The sequence below is a fragment of the Drosophila sulfurigaster genome, unplaced genomic scaffold, assembly GCF_023558435.1.
Source record: "Drosophila sulfurigaster albostrigata strain 15112-1811.04 unplaced genomic scaffold, ASM2355843v2 contig_289_pilon, whole genome shotgun sequence".
NCBI lineage: Eukaryota > Metazoa > Arthropoda > Insecta > Diptera > Drosophilidae > Drosophila > Drosophila sulfurigaster.
The window spans coordinates 247,402-265,258 of record NW_026909668.1 but is presented as its reverse complement, the minus strand read 5'-3'; the positions used below and the strand labels follow the sequence as shown (position 1 = coordinate 265,258).

At 43.2% G+C, this 17,857-nt stretch overlaps 2 protein-coding genes and 2 long non-coding RNA genes across 5 annotated transcripts; 2 read left to right on the top strand and 2 right to left on the bottom strand.

The window, feature by feature from the left end:
• Positions 1–515: 515 nt before the first annotated feature.
• LOC133849745 (uncharacterized) lies at positions 516–2,172 on the bottom strand. The gene is made up of 3 exons (XM_062285837.1): positions 1,677–2,172; positions 1,233–1,605; positions 516–1,174 (listed from the first exon to the last, which is right to left on the bottom strand). The coding sequence occupies exons 1-2, from the start codon at positions 2,118–2,120 to the stop codon at positions 1,546–1,548; spliced, it is 504 nt and encodes a 167-aa protein (XP_062141821.1). The 5' UTR covers positions 2,121–2,172; the 3' UTR covers positions 516–1,174; positions 1,233–1,545.
• Positions 2,173–4,720: 2,548 nt separating this feature from the next.
• Positions 4,721–5,446, top strand: LOC133849729 (uncharacterized). The gene has a single exon (XM_062285822.1). The coding sequence runs from the start codon at positions 4,721–4,723 to the stop codon at positions 5,444–5,446; it is 726 nt and encodes a 241-aa protein (XP_062141806.1).
• Positions 5,447–6,747: 1,301 nt separating this feature from the next.
• On the bottom strand, positions 6,748–7,508 carry LOC133849760 (uncharacterized). 2 transcript variants are annotated; one of them, XR_009895451.1, is made up of 4 exons: positions 7,302–7,508; positions 7,086–7,242; positions 6,877–7,014; positions 6,748–6,778 (listed from the first exon to the last, which is right to left on the bottom strand). It is a non-coding gene; the product is annotated as an uncharacterized LOC133849760 (long non-coding RNA). The 2 variants fall into 2 exon arrangements; XR_009895450.1 differs by having other exon boundaries at positions 6,748–7,014; positions 7,302–7,500.
• LOC133849761 (uncharacterized) lies at positions 7,167–9,376 on the top strand. Its single transcript, XR_009895452.1, has 2 exons — positions 7,167–7,264; positions 7,408–9,376. It is a non-coding gene; the product is annotated as an uncharacterized LOC133849761 (long non-coding RNA).
• The last annotated feature ends 8,481 nt before the right edge of the window (positions 9,377–17,857 follow it).

The following is a 17,857-nucleotide window of genomic DNA, read 5'->3' as shown; positions in this document are numbered from 1 at the left end:
ACCGTCGTCAATAGTTTGTTTTGATTTCCTTTTGTTTTTGCGCAATTTTCAATTGCGCGGCAGCTGTTTTGTTTTTCTGTTAGTGATGCGTTTCTTCTCTTATAAACAGCTGTTAATATCGGTGAAATTATCGATTGTGCGGACTGCGGTCTCTTAGTTTCTCTGTAGTTTCTCTTCGTTGTTTATGTCTACTATTTGTTCTGTCTCATTTTGAGTGACGCTTGGATGTGTGCTGGCCTGATGCTCCATTATCAGCATAGGCGACAGGTGACCCAGGTCGATACAGGATCGATTCTGCGCCGCACCTGCCACACAGCGGACACCAAACGTGCTCAAAAGCGAGACGGAATCAAAATAGATCTCAGGTAGCGCTCCTGGATGCCATCCATCACGAGAGTGATGGATAGAGCATCTGATTAGTGCTTAAGTGTTTGTCCATTGTTTGAATTGTGCGTAGTAAAGCGTTGGTTAGGTCGTAGTGTGAAGTTTTCTCTCCCTTCCGTTCGTTAATGTTATAAAAGGAAAAATTTGTTGTTGTTTGAGTTATTTATTTTGTTTATTTTTGGTGTTTATTTATTTATTATAGGAGTTTATTTTGATAGGTATCGTTTTCTTATATAGCAGTAGATTAATAGGGAAATAGTAATGTCGGAGGGTCGCGAAACAGATGGAGCACCGGGGAACCTGCCGCATCTAGTGGGAGGTATGGCGAGGACTCCGATGAACTTTCGTGGATTCCCGGAAGTACAGTTTCCATCGGCTGAAGCACTTGTTGGATTGGAGCAAGAGGCTTTGCAACCGGGTACTCAACCACCGGCAGTAGCATCCGGCATGGGAACCACAACTGCCAGCAACTCGGCGGATACAGGCCGACACATCTATCCTCCGGAGTCGACGGACTCAGTCCTCAAGTCGACCGTGAATGCAGCCCTCGCGCAGGCCCACGCGACCTACAGGAGTTCACTACAGTAGGGTATTGCAGCATCGATACGCGATGAGATTCGCGATGGCGGGGACAGGAGCAATCCCGAAGGTCCACATAAGTGAGCCGGAGCCGCCAGTGCCGACCATACGAGGACCGTTGCCGCGTCCAGATTATCTAACGAGCCCTGAAGAGGTGTACGATCCGCATGCTAGAACTGGCGGAATCCCCACGGCAACATGCGTTCAGATGCTGGAGACGGAAGGACCGAATTAGACATGGTAGCTGAGTCGTCGAGGGCCGCACTTACCTGAAGCTGGAACGCTGGAACGTGCAATTCGATGGTGCCGATTCCACTCACGCTGTGGAGGATTTTGTCTTCCGCATCGAATTTTGCAGAGACAATACCAATGCCCATGGAGGGAAGTGCTACGCGACTTCCATGTTCTATTGGAGGGCAGAGCCAGGGAATGGTACTGGATGCACGTGAGGCACTCGAGAGTAGACAGCTGGGCTGAATTGCGTCAAGCAATGTTGGACCGGTTTCGGGGCTACCAGACCGAGCATGACCTCATGCAGGAGCTACTGCAGAGGGAACAGCAGTCTAGCGAAGGTGTAGACGACTACATCCACCACATGTGGCGGCTAGCTTCACGATTCCAGAAACCTCTCGAGACCGTGAACTAGTGAAGATTATAAAGCGCGGGTTAAAGGAAGGCTTGGCCCGATATGTGTATGCGATGGATATTCTTACGGTGGACGAGTTGCGCCAAGAATGTATCGAAGTGGAGCGATACATGAGCCGTCGAGGGCGCTCATCACAGGGACAACAAACCAGATATCCGCAGGAGTCAAACAGGCCGTTTATGAGGTTGAAGTCCCACCTCAGCGTGACGAGAGTCCATCCCCGGAAGTGGAAGAGGTGGCAGCGAAGACCCGCGAGACGAGCAAGCGGATCTGCTGGAACTGCCGGCAACCTGGTCATAGTTTCCGGATTGTATGTCCGGGACGAGGACCATTTTTGCTTTAGGTGTGGCAAACCTGACACTTTTAGCCCGCAATGCGTAAATTGTCCGGGAAACACCTGGGCGAACGCGACGAAGCCGGGGCAGACGCGTTCGGAGGCGAGACCCGACCAGAAGCCGGAGTGGCGTGCCAACAGGAGCAAGTAGAGGATGCGACTGCGAATAGAGAACATAAGTTTAGTATGGTTACAAGTAGGTTAAGGAGAAATTTGGTGAATGAAGAAGAAACGAACACCTTAGTGAGAGGAAGAATGGAGGACGTGTTCGGGCATACATGTCGGCCCGAAATAGAATTTTGGTGAGCGGCAGTGTGAAGGGATGACACTGGCCACGAAACGCGTCATAAAGGCACGCGCTCGTTTTCGTCGACGAAGGATAACGAGGAGGCAAGTGGTGGAAGCAGTTCGTAGAGTGGAGAACACCGATCCCCGAGTTTTTGTAGATGTCGTCATCGGTGGACAAGTTTTAAAGGCCTTCTGACTCCGGCGCATCCGTTAGTCTTATGGGGCGAGGATGCCGAGAGCTGACCAGTAAGATGAACTGGAATGTTCAGCCGTACGCGTCCATGGTCACCACTGCTGCAGGAGCCAGCCGACCGATCCTAGGACGAGTTAATCTGCCGGTGTCATACGGCGACAAGTCGGAGCAAATAACTTTCTTTATGTGCCCCGATTTAAAACAGGAGATTTATTTGGGCATCGATTTCTGGAGAGCGTTCAACATCGCTCCGAATTTGTTTGGAGGATTGGACCACCGAGAGTCACCCCGAGATGTGTCGGAAGTAGCCACTGTGGAAGTGGATTATTACCGAGGCGAGGATGTTGTCGAGTCTGATCCGGAGATGTGGGACCTGGAAGAGATGCAGAGGAGTCAGCTGGAAGCCGTGAAAAGTGAATTTCTTCAATTTGAAATTCACGGATTGGGTAAGACTCACCTGTTGCAGCATCGGATACAGCTAATTGAAGGAACCCAACCCGTGAAGGACCGACATTTCCTCTATCCCCAGCAAAACAAGAGATCGTGTGGAAAGAGGTTGATAAAATGCTTCAGTTGGGCATCATCGAAGAGAGCAACAGTCCATGGAGCAATAGGACGACGGTCGTCATGAAGCCCGGCAAAAATCGATTTTGTTTAGACGCTCGGAAGCTGAACAGCGTGACAGTGAAGGATGCGTACCCTCTTCCATGCATCGAAGGCATTCTCTCGCGGATCGACGAGACGCACTTCATCTCAAGTGTTGATTTGAAGTTTGCTTTCTGGCAAATAGAGATGGAGGAAAGCAGTAGAGCCTATACAGCTTTCACAGTTCCGGGACGACCGCTGTACCAATTCCGCCACATGCCCTTCGGATTATGCAATGCAGCACAGCAACTTTGCCGACTCATGGATAAAGTAATCCCAACGTCCCTGAGGTCCAATGTATTCGTGTACTTGGACGATTTGTTAATCATCTCGGCGGATTTCGACACACACCTGAGATATTTAAAATTAGTGGCGGAATGTTTGAAGAAGGCGAATCTCACCATTGGCATGGCCAAAACCAAGTTCTGCTTTAGGAACCTCAACTATTTAGGTTTCATCATCGGTGGAGGCACTTTACGGATGGACCGGAGCAGAGTGGAGGCCATCAATAACATCCCTGCTCCAAGAACGGTCAAGGAGCTGCGTAGCTTCTCGGGTACGACTGGGTGGTATCGGAGATTCATTAAAAACTTCGCAGAGATCTCAGTACCACTGACGAATTCTCTAAAGAAAAGGAGTGGGAAGTTTCAGCTGAGTGAGGAAGCCATTAACGCTGTGGATAAATTGAAGAAGGCGCTTACCACGGCTCCTGTGTTGGTGCACGCCGATTTTAAGAAGCCATTCTACATCCAGTGTGACGCATCGAATTTCGGAGTCGGAGCTGTTTTGTTTCAACTGGACGAGGAATAGCAGGAGAGGCCGATCGCGTTCTTTTCGGCCAAACTGAACCGGCATCAAATCAACTATACCGTGACTGAAAAAGAGTGCTTGGCCGCGAAGTTGGCCATTCATCGATTTAGGCCGTATGTTGAAATGATGCCATTCACCGTGATCACCGACCACGCAAGCCTCCAATGGCTCATGAGTCTCAAGGACTTGACAGGGAGACTGGCCAGATGGTCACTGGAACTCCAGGCTTTCCGTTCACGATGCAGTTTCGAAAGGGGACTGAGAATGTCGTTGCGGACACTTTGTCGAGAAGCGTAGAGGAGTTAAATGTGACGCCGGAGGATCTTCTTGGGATGGAGACGACGGAGTTCGATTCAACCGACTATAAACAGCTGGTCAACGAGGTCACCAGCCAACAACATCGGTTGCCAGACGTGAAAGTACAGAGTGGCATGCTGTTTAAGAGAGTGACGGAGGAGTCGGTTGACGATGGAACGACCCAGTCGAGCTGGAAGCTGTGGATACCCGATTCACTAACGGCGGGATTGATCCAGAAAGCGCACTCGGACGAGACGTCAGCTCACGGCGGGGTGGCGAAAACTCTGCATGCGCTGAGGAGGCATTTTTACTGGCCTGGCATGGCGGTACAAGTACAGGATTTTGTACGAGGATGTGCTACCTGTAAGGAGACAAAAGCACTGAATTACTCAACGCAGGCCGGCATTGGAAAGGAAATGCTCACCGATCGCCCATTCCAGAAGTTATATATAGACTTTTTGGGAAATATCCACGATCCAAACGTGGGCACGCTTGGATCTTCATAGTCGTGGATCATTTTTCCAAGTTCACCTTCTTGAAGGCGATGAGAGACGCTTCGGCCGCGGATGTCGTGGACTTCCTAGTTCACGAAGTATTCTTCAAATTCGGAGTACCGGAGGTGATACACTCTGACAACGGACGGCAATTCATTTCCAAATCTTTTGAGACGATGGTCAAAGCCTTTGGAATCACCCATATGCGCACGCCGGTGTATTCGCCCCAAAGTAATGCCGCTGAACGCGTAAACCGGACTGTAATATCTGGCATAAGAGCGTATTTGGAAAACGACCACCGGGAATGGGATGCTTACCTACCGGAAATCGAAGTAGCGATACGCAACGCAGTCCATAGCGCCACTGGAGTGACGCCGTTTTTCGCTGTGTTCGGCCAACACATGTATTTGAACGGACACCAATACAAGTTGGCCAGGAAGCTGAGATCGCTGTCGGATCATGCTATCACCGACCTAGAAGCCCGGGATAGACTGGCCATCATCCGAAGTCAAGTGAAGGAGCATCTCCAGAAGGCCTATGAACGCAGTCGTCAGCGCTATGATCAGCGTGCACGGCAACTTCTCCTGACACCAGGACAAGAAGTCTGGAGGCGGAACTTCGTACTCAGCAACTTCGGCAAAGCATTCAACGCGAAGTTTGCAAAGAAGTTTGTAAAATGTCGTGTCGTTCGAGGTGTAGGTAGCAACGCCTATGAATTAGAGGACCTGCAAGGAAGATCGTTAGGAGTCTTTCACAGCAAGGATATACGATTATAGTGAACTCGACTTACCTTCTGCCGGATGTAGTGTTGGTGATCCGTTGCTCTATATCTGTTTCAATTAGTGTCGTGGGTGTAGCCTACGTTGGGCGCTGCAATAGATGCCGGCTGGTCTAAGGGGGTATTGTTACGTTTTGGATATCGTTTGTGCCAGCAATGTTGGGGGTTATCGATATATCGCGAGGCGATGTATCGGGAGATAGGAAATGGCAACTCCAGGGGAGGGAAATTTGAAAATTGCTCCTCCTGTTAAATAGGAGTTCAAAAGGAATGTCAACTTTTTCACAAGAGGTTACAACGTGGATTTTTCTGAGTCGAGGAGTTGATTTTGAGTTGATTTTTGACGATCTTGACTTTTTCCTTGCGGAGTGGAATTTTGAAGGAGGTTGGAGACGCTCCACCTATAGAAAAAGACTGTTCGAGTGTTATTTTGGCTGGTCAATGTTTGCGCCATAGCAATTTATTACGAAGGTGTATCGCTTATCACAGTATACGCAAGTCCGGTTAAATCGCCGAGAGTATAAAGGCGCAAGACACCAACAAGCAGTGAAAAGCAACAACAACTGCAACAACAAAAGCAGCAGCAACTGTAACGACAAAAGCAGCAGCAACCACAACAACAACAAGCAGCTGCAACATCGACTGCAACAGGCGGCGGCCACAACAACAACGTCAACTCCAGCAGAGAGCGACGGCAGCTACATCCAAAGCAATTGCAACAAGCTACGGCAACAACAACAACCACGACTGCAACAACAACGACAACGACAGCCACGACCAGAACATCACCGCTGGACAGGCGCGGGCGATCGTCGCCGCGAGAAGGCACACGGCGCTTCAACGACGACGGAGCAGCATCGACGACGTGGGGCAGCGAGCGTCAGAAGACGCCGCCTACGGTGAGTCAGTTCCAAGCCAGCCCCATTTCCGACCGCCAGTGCGGTGTCTCCCAATACTCGCGACCGTCATCCCGCTACGTAAGCGGAAACAGCAATCAATTTGTTCTCTCGAGATTTGCTGCCTGTAATTTTCTGCTGATATGCTCATTTATTAATCATTAAATCGTAAATCTTATGAAGTAAATTAAAATTCCAAAGTCAATTAAATAAAAACATAAATTACAGTAGAGTACAAACTAAAGTAAATTCCAATTTATTTTCTTGTAATAAATCACAGATTAGGGACGACAAACACTTTCATACATACATACATACATTCTTAAAATCTACTTGCTTCGGGATTATGTGTTAATGTTTACTAATTTATATATATATATACACACATTTTTTCAATCATCACTCATATCGCCCCTTTACCAATCCCAAGAGCTCTTAGGTAGGTCAAGGTAGATGTTTAAGCGACGTAATTAAAGATATTTATATTAAAGCATACGAACATGTGTATGTAAATTGATAAATGCAAACATACCCATCTCCTGAAGGTGTTACATATAATAAAAGTTGTCCTTTACGCCGTTGCGGCTACATGTTGGTTTCGCTCGTCGTACTGCGTGGTTTATGAATCTTGTTCCTTTGCCGTTTTAAAGTCCAAATATTTGTATGTTATCTGTAAATAAAAATAAATAAATTAAATGTTAGTTATTAAGAAAGACTCATGAATTATACAATAGTAATTACGATGAACATGGTTGTGTAAGTTTCTCAGCATGGAGGGAGGGAATTCCACAGCACTACGCCGGATGAGGAGCGGCCACTGATGGTGGCCAACGCAAGGGAGATGGCGCCGATGTGGCCATCTCAGGCAGGGTGGGTACGCCGGGGTCCAGCTGTGGCCCTATTCAAACACAAATGGATCAGTGAGTTGTATATTATTGTTATTTTCTTCGTACTTACCGTCGTCAATAGTTTGTTTTGATTTCCTTTTGTTTTGCGCAATTTTCAATTGCGCGGCAGCTGTTTTGTTTTTCTGTTAGTGATGCGTTTCTTCTCTTATAAACAGCTGTTAATATCGGTGAAATTATCGATTGTGCGGACTGCGGGCCAGGGATGGAACTCCACCTGAGTACCGATGAGCCAGCCGGCGCGGCCCAGGGAAGACAACCAGTCCGTAACAAATAAAAACAACAAAAATAACAAATTAAAAAGCAAAAGTAAATGGTAACAGTTTAAAATTTGCAACAGAATAAAAAGCAAAGCGCAGCTAAATTGTATAATTTTAGAATTATTTAAAAATTAAAAGTAAAGTATTTTATAATACTGTTTTCAAAATTAAAATGAATTAAATATTTGAGTTAAAGCATAATCGTGAACAAGTTTACAAGTAAACATTAAAAGAAATGTTGTTCAATAAATTACATTATATTAAGTTAAAACAATGAATGATAGGAATTTAAAATCAGTGCCAATTTAAAAAAAAACAACAAACACAAATTAAAACGTATGCAATTATATCGCGAATGTACAACAAGTGTTTTGGTGAAAATTTTATTTTTTATTTATATTTAGCTCGGTTCCAGCACAACTTCGCCGGAGATCGATCGCTGCCGCAGGAGTTCTGTTGGTGAGTTTGTTTATTTCGAAAACACATATTATCACTTTCACCTTCATTCGCTATGTATCACCACGAAATATAATTTAAAAGAGCATACGAAAAAATCAAATTATTAAGTATTAAAAAAATTTTAAATAGAATTTATAAAAGAAAAACAAATCTTTACATTAGATAAAACGAAGCACTGAAATTAAAACACATATATAGATTTAAAACAAATTATTATAATATTGCAACTGTCCTCATATAATATTATTATTGATTTTATACAATTTATTTTCTTGTTATAATGCATTACTACTTATCTTTTATTATTAATTAAATTGTATTAACCATGGAATAATTCTGTCCTTATTTAGCCGAAACAAGCCGTTGACTCCACTGACGTAGGGGTCGAAGGGATCACCAGAGCCATGCTCTGATGCAGTGATCTTAGGTTGGGAGGGGACTTCATCACTTAACAGCTGTGATGACCTACCTCAATTCTCGCTCTCTCTTTCTCTCTCTCTCTCTTATTCTCTCTCTCTCTCTTTGTTTTTGTATTTTCGAGACATTTTTGGATTTTTCTTTCTCTTTCCATAATGGAATTTTCGTGTAATCTAGCTGCTCATCCCACTTCTTCTTTGTCATTGCATCAACTTTGTGCATGACCAGGTGAATAAGGATTGCATTTGCAATCTTCTTATCATCACCTATCGACAACAAAGATCCGTATATCGCAGAGACAGTGTCAATCAAGTTTCGCAACGCTGAAGCGGAGGGCTGCGAAATCTTTGGCAAATTGAAAAGAGCAGTGATATTTTCATTAAATATCAGACAATCATTGTCATATACTCTTTTCAAACTCGCCATTGCTTTCTCATAGTTGTCCTCAGTGACTTGAAACGCTCTCACCGTTCCTCACCAGAGAGACAAGAAATGAGATGATTGAATTTCTCAATGCGCGGAATTGAATGGTCATTGTCAACAAGAGTCTCAAACAAACTTATGAAATTTTTAAATTCGGAATACTTTCCGCTGAACTTTGGCAATGAGAGTTTAGGCAGACGGGTACGAGGAGCGGCAATCGGCTGAATCGATATATTGGCGGATGAAGTATCGGTCAACGATTTCACCATCGCCTTCAGCCTTGCCTTTGCAGTAATGCAAATCTCTTCTAACTCGCACCGGTATTCGTCAAATGTCTCAATTCTGCTTTGATATTTGAGAGCATTTTCAATATGCGACGACAACATCTCAAGCCTGCACTCTAGCTCTGTCAAATCTCGACCGATAGTGTCATCGAGAATTTGATCATTAATTCTGCTAATGCTCTTCACGCAAATATCAAGTTTCTTTCTAGAGCCTTCAAGAGTTTCTTTCGAATTCATTTTTTATATAGGTTATAGAGGAGACGACAAAAAAATAAAATACAAAATAAATCTTGTTGCTTCCAACAACAACAACGAAAAAGAAAATTAAAAAAGTTTATTATTATTATTTTTTTTTTTGAATTATTATTTTGAATTATTAATTTTTTTTTATATTATTATTATTTTGAATTGCGCGCGACAACGAAAAGTGCAAGCAACAACACAGACTACAGAGCGCAATGCACTGTGCAGATGCTGGCTTGCTAACGTATGTATGTGTGTATGTGCGCTGTTTCTAAGCGCGCGAAACGAAAACGAAAATGCAAGCAACAACAACACGGAGCCGAAATGCACCGGTGCAGTGTTGGCTTGCTGGTATATACATATATATACTTATGTGCGCTTAGCAACAGCACACAACTTACAGCGGCTACGAATCTGGTGACAAAGGGGGCGACGAAAGCGAAAATTGCAACGAACTAGGAGAAGAAGTTCGATGCAATGGAAATAAAATTTACCCTATTCACTTTCACTTAGAAAACAAAACAAATGTTCTGCCTAAGCGGTTCACTTTTTAATTTAAAAATATAAAATTTAAAAGCAAATGCTCTACTATTACGTATGTATGTGCCAAGAATTGAAAGCGTCACTAGAATTTTGCAACTTGGCAACCAATTCAGGTGTTTACTTTCAATTTTTCGCACAGTACCTGGAATTGGCGATCTGTAATGATCCCAGCCACTTTCCTCTGTGTGTTTTCTGCAGTTGCAGGGTATCTTCCAGCGATGATGCGAAGAATCCAGCGATGACAACACAACACAAGTAGAATCACAGCACGGGCACAGTCAATAGTTTATTTATATTTTATAAACGACTGGCGCGAATTTGTTTTGTTTTTGTTTTCTATTTTTCAATCAATCACTCGCGTTCAACAACAATTAGAGTCCACCCGGGGCGCCATGAAAAATCACAAGAGTTTTTATGATTATTAATATTCCGCTTTATTCGCGAACACAAAGAGTAGGCCTAATTGTTGTTGGTACAACGAAAACGAAAAGATAACGAGTGATGACGCGCTCATAAGTTCTTGACTTCAACTACTTTTATGATTCTATGCTAAGTTACATTAAGCCTAACTTAACTAGAGTGGCGAAGCGAGGCGAATTCGCTCAGAGAGCAACAAACGAAAGCTTTATTGCGCTCTCGCTTCGCCCTAATTCTAACAACTTCATGGTACTTCATGCTCTTAACTAATATTACTCAAATGCGCCAACACCTTCAATGGATCTCCCCTCAACCGGATCCGAATACAGCCATAACCTGTGCTATATCTGGCGAATCGGGCCCCACAGACAACGAAGTCAACAAGCATCTTCTGCCACCTAAACCACGCCACGCCAACAACAAGATGACTATATTTAAAGAAGACACAACCATGCCGAGGGATGATGAGCCTCCAAAACCAAAGATTACCGCAAAAGACGTCCACCCCCTCCAAGCAAACTCCAAACCAAATAAGACACTGACGACGGTCAATAAGGTAAACCCACATATACCAATTACGACATCTTCTCCAAAAGTGGCAAGCATGCGCTGCCGCTTTCCTCAGCGCATGCCCATAAAAAGATCGCCAGCACAAAAGGGCGCACTTTTCTGGCATAGCAACAGCAGCACCAACTTCTGAAAATCTTGACGCTGATTAAAAAAACGGCACCTACGCACACCATCAGGCACCAAAAATCAGGGAATATGCAAGAAAAGAGAACTTAACAGTGCATATTTCCCCGCCACTCCTTCGCAGCAAGGCTGCAGCAGCAATAAAAGCAAAACAAACACAGACAAACTGATCACACTCACACTACTGCGAACTTACCAACAGCCGACAAACACAAAAACTCACGAACACACACAAAGAAAAATTTTCCTTTCCACCGTTAACGAAGCAGCCAATACAATAACTGAATTGCCGAACGACAGCAAGGACAGAAAGCGCTCGCTGTCTCTGTCTCTCGCTACAGCGCGCATAGAGAAAATGGCAATAGCAAAGAGAAATTCTAAACACACCAACATATGCGCAGACGACTTTGACGAATGCAATGCTGCTAAGCAGCAACGCACAAATCAGCAAGACAGCAGTAACGAAGCAATGACAATCAGTTCTGCTGAGCCACTGCAGCTCTGGAAAATAATGCAATGCCCCGCCCCTTTCGATTGCAACCTTTAAGCTGACTCCGTCACCTGCGAAAAGCAACCCCACAATACGAGTATTGTAAAGAATTGGCTCTCCAGCGTCCCCTCTGCTCCCCACGAAATGCCAGTCCCAGTCAAAACTGGAAATAACCCAGCCAATGGACAACAATCTCTTTATAAGAGAAAAACACTGACATGGAATACGACTCTGACGATAACATGGATTTCTCACAAATCAAAACACCAGTTTTTAAAAGCTATTTCGTAAAAAGAATTCATCAAGCAAGCATGCAGCAAGTCAACCAACATGACAGTGAGCTGTACACGCACAAACACAATGTGACGAGAAACAACAACAACAAGAGCTCAACGCTTTTCCAGTTGTCCCAAACTACACCACAGCCATCCGTGTGACTGGCTGACAACCAAGCTGGCTTCAATACTCGATATATGCGAGTAATTAAACACCGCATCTCGGAAAATCCACTAAATATGTTTGAGGTAGAGATTGACACCGCTGCGTACGGCAGCCACGAGCAAATCCTAGATATGAAAGAACTGGGTAACCAAGCAATAGTCGTCAAGAAGCAAGCTAAGCCCCGCGACCAAGTACAGTGCCACCGTTGCCAGGCCTATGGACACACTAAGTACTACTGCCGACGCCCTTTTAAGTGCATGAAATGTGCAGGCGTGCACGCCACCACAGCCTCACTAAACAGCTCCAAAATGCGCCAACTGTGATGGAGCACACATCAGCAGCTACAAAGGAAGCACAGCAAAATTGACGGCCAATCGAGGCAACACACAGCAGAAACAGCATCCAATTTTGCAGGATGTCCAACCACGCCCACAAATCCAGCATAAACTGCCTCCAAGGCGCCAAGTCAACACACCAATTCAAATAAATGTTCACTGGAAAAAAATAAAACTTTCAGTGAAGTAGTACGTGGCAGCAGCAGCAATTTCCATACTCAGATTACAGCTGATATACACTTACGCCAAACGCCCATAAACAACTCAGAGAAAAGCAACAACAACTTCAACAGTAGCAGAAATCACCTTCAATACAGCACCAGCAGCAGGCACATCCATCGGGCCACAGCACGAGGCAGCAAAACACCAAAGCACAACAGACGGCAGCACTATAAAAGCTTCATCAGTCACTTACAAAATTGCTCATCTCGTAAGTCTGGCTATGGAAAAGCACGAAATCCTGCACAAAGGCACTTGAGAAAGTTTCAACAAAAGTGGCGCCTCGAGCAACAGCAATCTCCAGTTGTGGATCCTCCAAGTGCATCAACACCACATCCAACAGCACCTGCCACCGTTGCCAACCCGCCAGAAATGAAGAAAATGGATTTCACAAACAGCTCTCTTACAAAAATCATTGAACAAAATACAATGATCTTCAGAAACATGGAAAAAATAATAGATAATCTGTTCAATGTTATGTTCAATTTCATCACAATGCACAAAGACAATAAAATTGTACAAAAATTCAAACATCACCAGTCGAACAGCATCAGTTCAAAAGGTGACGTTGCCATCCTTTTATGTGCGGATGTCAAACACTCAGCACTCCAGCCAATCAACGAAACGTTTCTATAGTCAGCTCCGATTGCCCTATTACCTGCGAACTACATTAAAAAGATTTCATTGTAATTGCGCCTATTTATTGCCCGCCCGTATTTAGCATTTTGACTGCATATCTGACAGAACAATCTGCAACTTTCTCCTCTGTGAGGACTGGAACGCAAAACATTCCTGGTGGGGCAACCCTCGTACATGTTTGAGAGGCAGAACAATAATCCATGCTCTTCACTCGCGCCCCCATTACAACATTTAAATCCACTCTTGAGCGGAACATTCACCTCAATACGGAAATAAACACAGGCCTTAACATTGAAGACGCTCGTGATATCCTCATGAGAAACATTAAAGAAGCGGCTACTGCGGCCTGTAATCGCTCAAGCGGCCAACATCCATGGAGGCGAAACAACTCTCATCACGACATTGAACTGGATGAACCCACTAGACGACTACTTGCTTACAAACAATAATGTAAACGAGTACTGATGACAACACGCACTCCGGACGCAAAACGAAAATGTAGAGCCGCGCAAAACTCTCTCAAAAAGCCCATCTGAAACTGAAAGAGGAAAACATTAATAAACATTTCGAAGGCATTGACACTCATGATCGATACATGATGCGAAAGCTATGGAAATACACAAACAAACTTAAAATTCAGCCGCAGGCAAATTGTCCGCTTAAGACACATCATGCAGCTCCTGACAGCGGCGCCAGTAGAATCTCTTGGTCAAAACCACTCTTGAGAAGGCGGAATTTCTTGCCAAACATCTCGAAGACAGATTCCAGACTACTCTGCACACCTCGGACAGCGAAAGAACTGACATACGGGTCGGGTGGAAACAATTATTGCAGCAGCAGCTCCAACTCACAAATACTGAACAGCATTCTATACGACTAATTACGTTGAATGAACTCAAACTGAAATTGACGGACTTGATTTGCGCAAATCACCTGGGAGGACAGAATAGACAACAAGCTAATTAAATTGCTGCCGCAAAAGGAGTATTATACATACATAATACTCATCTTCAATTCCATTTTGCTAATCAGCCATTTTCCAAACAAATGTAAACACGCTGGCATCTCAATGATATTGAAGCCTGGTAAATGTCCCTCGGAAGCTCAAGATATCGGTAGGGTTGAAAATTAAACATGTTAAATTTTAATAATAATAATGATTTTATTGCTTGTAGCATATTATATATTTTTGAAAATTCAATCATCCATGAAGGATTTTATTTAACTATTTTTAAATGCCCAATGAAGGGAGCAAAAGTGTTGCCACAAATTAAAATGCAGAGATATCGGTAAGTTTGAAAATTAAATGTGTAACATATAATCTATTTTTGAAAAGTCGTTGAGATGCAGTGCTCATTGGCTGGGTAATGCACTGAACACCAGTGAGCAACTGAACATCCAAGCAATGAGCAACTGAGCAATGAACAGTGAGCAAGTGAGCAATACGAGTATAAGTGAGTTGACTCTTTTGAAAAAAATAGAACAAGTAAACATGTTCACCTAAAAGAGCACACAACACTACTCTCCATGAGGACTTTTTAGATGAGCGGATTATCTTTTGTAGGACTTCAGGATAGACTTGTACTCGTCCCAGACATAGACGTTGTCCGCCTTCTTAGCAAGTTGAAACATGCTAGTAAGCTCACCACGAAGCGATGAGAGATCTAGATTCCACCAGGGTGGCTTCGATCTCCTCGTCGGTATGGAGAGCCTACAGGATTTGCGGAGCGCAGACAGTAGCACTTCTGAGAGAATGTTTCTAGGTCCTGAGTTGCTTGTTGGAGGAGCAGACCATGTCCACGGTTAGATCGTCAGTGCTAAAATTAGGTAGTAGATGAGCATTTGATCCAGGATGGCAGTTCTCGATCTACTTACCACTGTTGGGACGTAAAGATTGTAGTTTGGCGACTTCAGCCCTGCGACCAAGTTGCCCGACGCTATCCACGGTTCCTGGACCAAAGCCGTGTAGGCAGACCATTCCTCTAGTGCGAGGTGAAGCTCCGCCGAAGCCGTTTTAGATTTGTGGAGGTTGAACTGCAGCACACTCATTAGAGGATTGCAAACTCGCGGGAGGGCCCGTCTGCATGGGGTGGCGTCGGTCATACTCTCTAGACCGAAATCTGGCTCTACCTCCCTTGACCTCAACGTGTGTGAGTCTTTGTCAGTCGAATGACTCTTTTGAGGCGAATTGTAATCCGATTGCTTTTTGAAAATCAATTATGAGTGTTGTACATGCTTTCAAAGCTGATGGTTGTGTCGCGCTCGTCAAAAGTTCGATCTAATCAGTGTTCAAGTTGTGATTTACACAAACAATATTCTATTTTTAGACATCGTCTTGAGTCGGTGTCGGTAATAGAGACAACAAAGACGTGTAGCGCTGAAGGAAGCTGGTGTAAATGTAGCGCCATGAAAGGCGTATGCGATCGCTACGGCTGTTGTCTGGTCGGATGGGTGTGGGCAAAAAATTTATCCTTTCCGCTACGTGCTTCCATGGATTGACTATATTATTAAAAAATCGCGTACTTAAGTAGGAGGGGGGTGGAAAGACATACAAGGACAGTCAACAAAAAGAGTAGGAAGAAAACTAGAGAAAAGACAAGTTAGGGATCTACCTTCGACTTGGAGCATTTCGCCTTAACGGTGCACTCATTGGCACAGACGCCCATCCTACCATGATCCTGCAAAGGCATCGTAAAATCAATTTAAATAACAGGATCCCTCAGAGAAGCTCCTCATCACTCAACTCTCCTCATACAAACGCTGCATGGTTCCAAATTAGAAAACGCAACTAGCACATAATAAACATTATAAACAATTTAATTAAAATAAAATACATAAAAAACGGCAAATAAATCAATCAAAGAAAACATTAACGGAAAAACAACAGAAATACATATGTGGAAATATTATAGCTAAATTATAACTATTTCGTAAATACTTAAAAACTAAATAAATAGATAAATAGAATAAATATGAACAATAGGAATAAATAGCCAATATTTCATCTTGCAATTTTGATAGGTGGATCGCTAATTTTCTGATAATTTTTTCTACGATATAAAACTATTTAATTAAGAATCCATTTCATAGTATGGCAATGGAGACTTTGACACAATGCTCAGCGCTAAGAAACATAAGGTTTCTCAGGTACAACGAAATTACGCTGCCAGCAAAACAAAAAACTTCTTTCGGACTATAAAGTTTGCAAAAAGCTCTGTTGCGTATGAGAATAAGAATAAGATATGTATAAAAAAAGCTCACTTACATCATTCTCCAGCGACTAAAGATCTTTCTCAGCCGGTGATATGTGTGTGTGTGTTGTTTTTGAGCTGTGGAGCAAAAGTTTAAAGCCCTGACCAAAAGCTTTCTGTTCAAATGGTGATCTGAGCTTTTATGCCAGATGTTCCATTGTTTTGGAAACAAATATAAATTAAATTTTAAAATTGAAAATCTTGACAGAAAACATAAGTATTGACGGACAAGATATATGTAGGATGCTTTTATATTAACTAATGAAGTTTATTTACAACGGTTTCATAGTATAATATACCACGTAATCATATGTCAATTCGCAACACAGTTTTTCATTCAACATATATCTGTACGCTAACAATACAATAATGGGACAATATGAAATGGCAGAAGGCCCAAAAGAAATAACATTAAATAACAAAAAACAAGTAGAAAGCTACAGTCGAGTGTACTCGACTGTGAGATACCCGCTACCCATTTTGAATAAAAGAAACATATTTTGCGGTATTTTCTCAAAATATACCGAATATACTGCAAAATACTAAAAATATACCAAATGGTATATTTGGTATATCGACATAGTACCGCATTCAAAATATACCATAGACGGCACAATATACCAGATTGTCACCCAAAGCAACTCAGAAAGTCTTTCTTTAATAACTTCGACAATTTTTATCTGATCGCAACCAAATTTTCAGGAATCATAACTACTATAGTAGTTATTGTATATACCAAAATTCGCAATTCTAGCTTTAAAATTACGCTTGTTATTCGATTTTTTTGATTTGCGGGGGCGGAAGTGGGCGTGGCAAAAATTTGAAACAAACTTGATCTGCGTGCAAACATAACAAATGCTGTCGAAAAAAAATTATAGCTCTATCTCTTATAGTCTCTGAGATCTAGGTGTTCATACGGACAGACGGACAGACGGACAGACACACAGACGGACAGACGGACAGACGGACATGGCTATATCGTCTCGGCTGTTGACGCTGATCAAGAATATATATACTTTATAGGGTCGGAGATGCCTCCTTCTACCTGTTACATACATTTCCTGCCGGCACAAAGTTATAATACCCTTCTACCCTATGGGTAGCGGGTATAAAACATCTATAGGCGCTGACATCAGCTGCGCCAACTCTCTGGGTGGTACGAAGACACTTTTGCAGGTGGTCGTACGGTCACTAGCACATGTACAAAATCCGTGGTAATAATAATTGATTACACACAATTTCTTTTCTCGCACTATTCAATATTTATTTACTTATGTCACTTTTGTGTTGGAGTTGGCGATATATACCATATATTCCTTTTTTCTCTACTTTGGGAGAATTGCCACGACAACATGACCAGGTGACTTGCGAGAATGAATGACCAGCACGAATCAAAAATCGAAGCTTTGTCAAACGGACATTAAACTTTTATGTATTCTTATCTTCCCATTCTTTGACATTCACTGCCTTAAGATGCATCTATCGCTAAAATCT